Genomic DNA, 7170 nt, shown 5'->3' on the forward strand with positions numbered 1-7170 from the left:
AGCTTCATATCCCTAATCAGCGAGAGTAGATATTAGGGTATTAAGTGAACTAATCGGACCTGATCTCTAAGGCTTGCTATCGCGTCCTGTTTCAAGTGAGAGCTTAGGTATCAAGACCGATCAGAAAAGGGAACGAGTCCACGATAGTGGATTGTTCTAGCCGAGTGATCTGAGTTCTAGACTGCACCTCATTGCACCGCATTGACACCCGATGAACAACCCTAAGCCGGCTTTTATTTAAATCGAATTGAATCTCTAGGTATTCTAGTTACTTGCGTCACCACTGATTTTAAAACCTCACTTGTTTCCCAGCTTAATATTGAACTCATAAGAGTAAAGAGTAAACTGGTCCTCTGGATTGAATCTCAAATATTACAATTACCACTGTTAACTTGACAGTAGCAAGGATTCATTTTTGGTGTATCAATGGGAGATGTGATGACATATATTTCCCAATGGATCTTAGCATTAGTGCTTTGACCTCAAAGATAGAAGCTATTCAAGGGGAATTGGTGGAGATTTAGAGTTACATTGCCCGTCGACTAGAAGCATCGCCATCGATCGACAGACGCAACAACAAAACGACCGACATTCATCAACAGATATCGGTCGACAAAGCTTCAAACCGAGGGAGGCTGGTAAAAAAGATAACATCAGTCATGTCTGATACACACAACCAGGGAGAGGAGATCTCAGCTGACACATACGCCAGACTTATGAGACATCACTTCAATCTGGAGAGTCTTGGAGATAGATTGCAAAAGATATAAGATGCAACTTCAATATTGAAGGACAAATGGCGCAGAGGAGATGAAGCAATGAGAGACTTCACTGGTACATGGTTCAACAAGCGCAAAGAAGATATGGAGACTTGTTTCCCAACAAGTGCCAACTTTCAGCATCACTAGCCCAATCACCTCCAAAGTCAAGTTAAATGACTATAAAAAAGCGCTGAGTGGGAGGCAACCCACTATTATGTAATATTTATTTATTTTTTATTAATATACTATTTATGTTGGTTTTTACTTATTGCAGGTCATAAAAATAAAAAATAAACAAAAACAGATCGGAGTAGACGATTGCCCTTAGTATCGACCGATGAGACACTGTCGACATCGATCGATAGAACATCACCTGCATCGACCGATATCAACATCCTTACATCGGTCGACATCCATTCCGGGGTTGTATATCGTTCTAACTCTTCCATTGAGTACTTACTGATTGCAGATAGTACTAAAGATACTAAAGTGGATCAACCTGTCAACTATGTTACAGTTGCTGAGATTGTTTGAAGGAACAAAAGCTGACCTCCAACATTAAACTTGACACAACTACTTGTCTTGGGGCTTGGCATACATGAGATCGGATTCTTCAAACAAGCCTGCAAGGTAAAGCCTTGTGTAGATAGATTTATCACTCTCTCTCTCTCTCTCTCTCTCTCTCTCTCTCTCTCTCTATTTTTGAAATACAGATATACGATAAGAAAATATTTATATATATTTATTAGAGATTTATTTAGGAAGGAATTCGAACAGGACTTGGTGGCTACAACCATCAAGGCTTGATTCACATGAATTCTATAGGTAAATGATTAGAACATGACTTGGTGGCTACAACCATTAAGGCTTGCTTCACAAATAATCCTAGGATATAGGTCAAAAAGAAGTGCAGGAATTGGTGGCAACCACCATTAAGGCTTCATTCATGGAAGCTTGTCCAATCTTGGTCAATGATCTTGCAAATATAAGCTGACTTTAACTAGGAGAGAATTTAGTAGAGAGAGAGGATAGAAACTAATGTTTACCTGCAGGTCCAGATACTTGTTTGAAATTTCTTGCATCCTGTGATCGATACTCCCAAGGTAAAGCCTACACTTTTATTTATGCTAAGAAATGAGGTTGGTAGAGGGGAATGTTAGATAAGATTTGCTAAGTTGTTGGCTAAGTGAATTTGGTTGCTAAGCTAGGATATGGTATGATGTGCTTTTGTGATTAGGACCTCTTAGATGTGGATTGTAATATTGTAGAGGTGATGATTCTAAGTTTTAAATTATGTGAGTCCATGCTGTTTTCAAACTTCTTTTAGAGAGACTGCATGTTTGTTTTGCTTGAGGACAAGCAAAAGGGTAAGTCTGGGGAGTTGATAGACCATGGATTTGACTCATTTTCATCCATGGTTTATAGGTGTTTTTACTATCTATTATTATATTATAGAGTCTATTTATTATATTTATAAGATCAGGAGTGATTTGGAGATAAGTGATGATTTTGAAGCATTTTGGAGATATTTGGAACAAGCACCCGAGATGACCATTGAGCTCGACCATCGGTCGATATTGGAGGAGGAATATCAATCGATGGTCACACCTGAACATCGATCGACAGCGAAGCGCGCAGAAAGCCCCTTTGGTCACATCCGACTTGAAGCCAAGTCTTCACCAATTTACAAGATTACCCCTGACGAGTTTTAACCTAACTATATAAGCTTTGCAACCATGTTAGAGGCAAAATGTGCTTTTCTGTGTTTTTAGTTTTATTACTTTCAGCAAAAGGTTTTAGGATTGTGATAGATTGAGAAGATCCAAAGTTATAATTTGTGATTGGAACTCCATTAATATCTATTTTACTATTCTGTGAAGTTTTCTAACCTAATTGCTTTCATGAATTGCTTGGTCATGTCTGAGTAGTTCCACTGTTAGATTTAGGGTTTAAATAGGTTACGAGGGATTAGTCTCAACTATAGATTGCTGAGTTGTGGTAATTGTCATTAGGATTGTTCATTAATGCATGTTTCTAGATTAGCTACCTAGAACTTTTTCTAGTATTGATAGATAAAAGCGAGAGCTTCATTCTCATCCTGAAAATATTCTAACTGAGCTAAGTTTCTTGCTAAGAGTAAGGCGAGAGCTGATCTAGTGAGCTTAGTAAGGATTACTCAACCCGCGCATAAAGCTTAACTAGAAGCGCGTCGATCGATATTCATATTGGATAATCGATCGACGGAGCAAAACGTGTAGCGATCGATATCCCTATAGGATCATCGATCGACACTGCTATTGATCAAACACATTTGTTAGGGTCATTAGATCTTGTTAATACACAAGTTCAAACATGCGATAGCTGATGGACTTGTTGAATTGATAGTTGAGCTTTACATTATCATGCATACAACTCATTAGGCATCTGTAGGATTATAATTCCAAGTTTCTTGAATAGAAACCCTAAGTCTAGCTATTTCCTTTTAAGCACCAAAACCTCAACCAATCAATCGAGCTATTACTTGCTCAACCAAAACTGCAAATTTACATTTTAAATCTTAAAAAATTCCTACTTAACAAATCATATTAGATCCATTAGGTTCCCTAGCTCCCTGTGAATTCGATCCCTAAGTATTACAACTCGACCTCTTATTTGAGAGGATATAAATCACTCCTTAGGGTAATTTGAGTGATATCAATCAACAACCGACTCTGGTAAACGTCTACTTAGTGGAAGGTCTAAAATCAAATCTTATCAGCGTGAGTCAACTGTGTGATGAAGGGCTGATGGTAATGTTCACCAGAACGGAATGCAAGGTCGTTGATGAAGAAGGAAAGGTTGTTCTCTTTGGCATCCGAACTGTGAGTAACTGCTACATGTGGAGAGCAATGGAGACAGTTGAAACAGTCCAACTGATATCGGATGGACAAGACTCGAGTCACTGGCAGAAATGTATGGACGAAGAAATCTTGGAATTTGCTGCGTCTAAAGTCTAGAAACCATGGTCATATGAGAAATGTCTGCACTGCTACGATGACATGCCAAATGCCTAGAGCCAATCTCAAAGTCAACCATCTGAGAAGATATGTCCATATGTGTGGAGACAGGAATACCGGTTTGTCTTCACTGGAGAACTGTCTTACTTCCAAGGGTCCCTACGAAGATGCTTAAATCATGAATTGCGAGCACTGAGCCTGACAAGGCGCTTTGACATTGAAGCAAGCAAACTTGTAAGCTTGTGAAGCAGTCTGCGACTCATAGTTCAATGTAACAAGGCTCTCATGATCAGCCTTGTATACATAACTTCAAGTTAGCCTGAACTATGCACTGATATTGGTGTGTGTGAAGAAGGGGAGTTTGTTTCATCGTCTACTTATCTCCGTGGAGTGAAGCGGGTGATCGAGTACATTCAAAAGGAACTGGTTTGTAACTTTTATGAACTAACTGATAAGAACACATGCTATGGAGCTCTATGAGATGGATGCTGGTCCAAAGTGCAAGAACTGTATATTGGCGACAGTCAGGATGCATATCTAGACACACTGCAAGAGTACTTTGCTCTCGGGAAGCGATGTGTTCAGATTCTCTGGATGAGACACTTGATCAATGGTTATGGTAACATTACTAACTACATAAAGTTTATTACTGATACTGAAGTTGATCAATTTATGCTTAAGATAAATGCTTATGTTAGAACTAGAAACATTAACGTAAAACATCACTTTGTGTTCAACATGTTAGAAGAAAAATTAGCCATACTCAAACATAGGACCTCGGTGAATCAATTGCTAGATGTGTTTCGAACGCCCTTGGATCTCAGTAGCCTCTTGCATGTACGAGAGGTTCTTGGGATCAAATTCCTCTGAAGGCAAACATAGATCTCTAGATGATTTCCCCCTGTATATAATAAATCTCTCTTGTTCATAAACTCGTGCAACCTAGTGGAGAGTATCAAACTACCTTAGGAAATTGGTTGAAATTACAATTGTCAGTCTCAGAAGGATGAACACTCTTGTTGGATCAGGCTGTTACAACAATTTGAGTCTGAATTAGATCATTGTTCGGACTGAGTTGAATCTAGTCTTCGGAGAAGTTCACTGTTCCTAGTAAAGCCTGACGAGCTATCTGTCTATAAAGGTTAAGGTCATAGATTGTTAAGAAGGGGCCTGTTGAATTCTTAGAGAACACATACATTAAAAAAACAATAATTGAGAAAATTGTTATGTGTTAAGATGATGTATGAATGCATCCTAACTGGGAAACACAGTACCTAAGTAAATCTTTTAATGAACGGAGTGCTCTTAAGACAACGTGATAACTCCTCCGATGACATGAAGTTCTTCGAGATAAGATACTGGTAGTAATGTAGACTAAAACTTGAGGGTAAGAGGTACCACATTAGTAAGATAAGATTGCATCTCGGCTGAGAAAGGCAGTATCTATTGGTTGCAATGATGTTAATTAGTGATGTGGGGTAGAAACGTGCAGGCAAGGGAAAAATAATTCGATAATGAAGAGTGTGAGCTTGTGTAGAGGACCAAAACAAATTTGAAAAGTTGAGCTGTGAGGTTACGTGTTTGAGTTGGTGAAATTTCTGAAAACACTTGTCTTGATCATGTTCAAAATGATGGCACCTAAGCCAAAAAGATTGATCATGTATCTCTACTTAATTGAAATAGTCTAATATTGTGTGTGAATGAAAGAGAGGACATGACAGGTTATGGGGGGAGTCGCTTTCTGGTGTTTAGATTTTTGTTTGATAAGTCTCACATCCAGGGGGGGGGAAGTCGTTTGGGTGGTTCATTCCTGCGGGATGGGGTGTAATATTCATACATCATGACTGTTAGTGACAGCAATGTTTGAGTGATCTGTGTGCAGGATCGTTATCGTGGATAATGATACTCATGCAGACAAAAAGGGAGAGATTATTGAACCAAGTATTGGTGAGACACAAGAGTGATGTAGCCGGTACGAGATGAAGACAAAGCATGAGATTACTAAACCGAGATGAGACTTGGGAAACACAAGATTGAGAATCGAAGTAGTTACAAGTCCATGAGGAAAATAAGGAAAGAAGATCTCGTGGATATTTGGGATGATCGAGAGTATAAAAAGGCAGCTTGGAAAGAGGATTGACTGTGCCTTTTGAAGAGAAGAAAAAAAGGGTTTTGGGTTTGAAAAAGCTATAACGAGAGAATTGTAAGGGTAGATCCTTAGGTTGTGATTCTCACGTTTTGAAGTGTTAGGAATTGATCAGTCTAGATACACGGCTGTGTGTGATCCAGTAAAACTGATTAAACAAGTCTGTTGAGATTGTTTAAGTGATTCCTACTAAAAGTATTTTGAAGTGATCTCAAGTTCCTGGAAGTGGATAATGGCATCAATCATCTTGGCGTCTAGCATGTTATCTCCACCGAGACCATGTTTCCTCATCATAGTACCGTACGCACCTCCTGTTATCTGCCCTCCTATGCCTATGCTTGAGCACAAACCCGCCGGAAAGCCATGAACTTGGCTCTTTTCTGCAATCCTACAGCCCACAAAACAGTTACTTGATCAACTATACAAATATCAAATTTTCAATTTCTGATATATTCTTCTACTTTTTGTGTCCTTAATTTATACCTGTAGTAAAGTTCACCAATAGTAGCACCAGCTTGAACCCAAGCCCTGTTCTTTTCAATATTAACATCGATCTTTCTCAGCTTTGACAGATCCATCAATATAAATGGTTTTTTCATCTCCGATACATAAGACAGCCCTTCGTAGTCGTGACCGCCGCTTCTGAAACGAAGATGAATTCCGAGTTTCTTGGAACAAATAACGGAAGCTTGGACGTGAGACTCGTCAATCGGTTTGAATATGAATCCCGGTTTAGGCATGGTTTTACCCAAGAACCGGAGATTCTCAGCCGCACATTCAAGGACTTCGTTATACATAGAGACATTTTTGGAAGGGGCAAAGAACGTTTGCTCGAGTGGGAAATCGACATTTGTGTTTCTAAGGAGAGAATTGATGAAGTCATCTGTAGAGAGGTTGGAGAGGTTGGTATTATGGTGTTGAATGAAACAACTAGGTCTAAAAAGGATATGTAAGAAATTATCGGAATTAGTTTTGATATTACAATCCCTGCAGCCATTATAAGCTTGTCGAGAGAGAGGAAGCTAACTCTGAAACACAGAATTAGACTTCAAGATTGGATTCGGTATGAATTATAATGGGGTTACTACTTACTAGAACTTGATTTACCTTTTTTATATAAATAAATATTTATTTGTACAAGGGATAATATAAATTTTAAAATGTATCCGTTTAAGTAATTTTTTATGTGACATTTCTAAACATAATAATTTTATAGTTTATATTATGACATCATCCATATTTTTAGAATGTGATCCGTATATCCGCG

General features: G+C 38.5%; 1 protein-coding gene across 2 annotated transcripts; it reads right to left on the reverse strand.

Annotated features, from left to right (window-relative positions):
- Positions 1–6051: 6051 nt before the first annotated feature.
- On the reverse strand, positions 6052–6954 carry LOC106326400 (reticuline oxidase-like protein). 2 transcript variants are annotated; one of them, XM_013764388.1, is made up of 3 exons: positions 6717–6954; positions 6387–6628; positions 6052–6291 (listed from the first exon to the last, which is right to left on the reverse strand). In XM_013764388.1, the coding sequence occupies exons 2-3, from the start codon at positions 6500–6502 to the stop codon at positions 6093–6095; spliced, it is 315 nt and encodes a 104-aa protein (XP_013619842.1). In that variant the 5' UTR covers positions 6503–6628; positions 6717–6954; the 3' UTR covers positions 6052–6092. The 2 variants fall into 2 exon arrangements, with proteins under 2 accessions (XP_013619842.1, XP_013619841.1); XM_013764387.1 differs by having other exon boundaries at positions 6387–6954.
- Between the last annotated feature and the right edge of the window lie 216 nt (positions 6955–7170).

Source organism: Brassica oleracea, chromosome C2 (assembly GCF_000695525.1).
Source record: "Brassica oleracea var. oleracea cultivar TO1000 chromosome C2, BOL, whole genome shotgun sequence".
Taxonomy (NCBI): Eukaryota; Viridiplantae; Streptophyta; class Magnoliopsida; order Brassicales; family Brassicaceae; genus Brassica; species Brassica oleracea.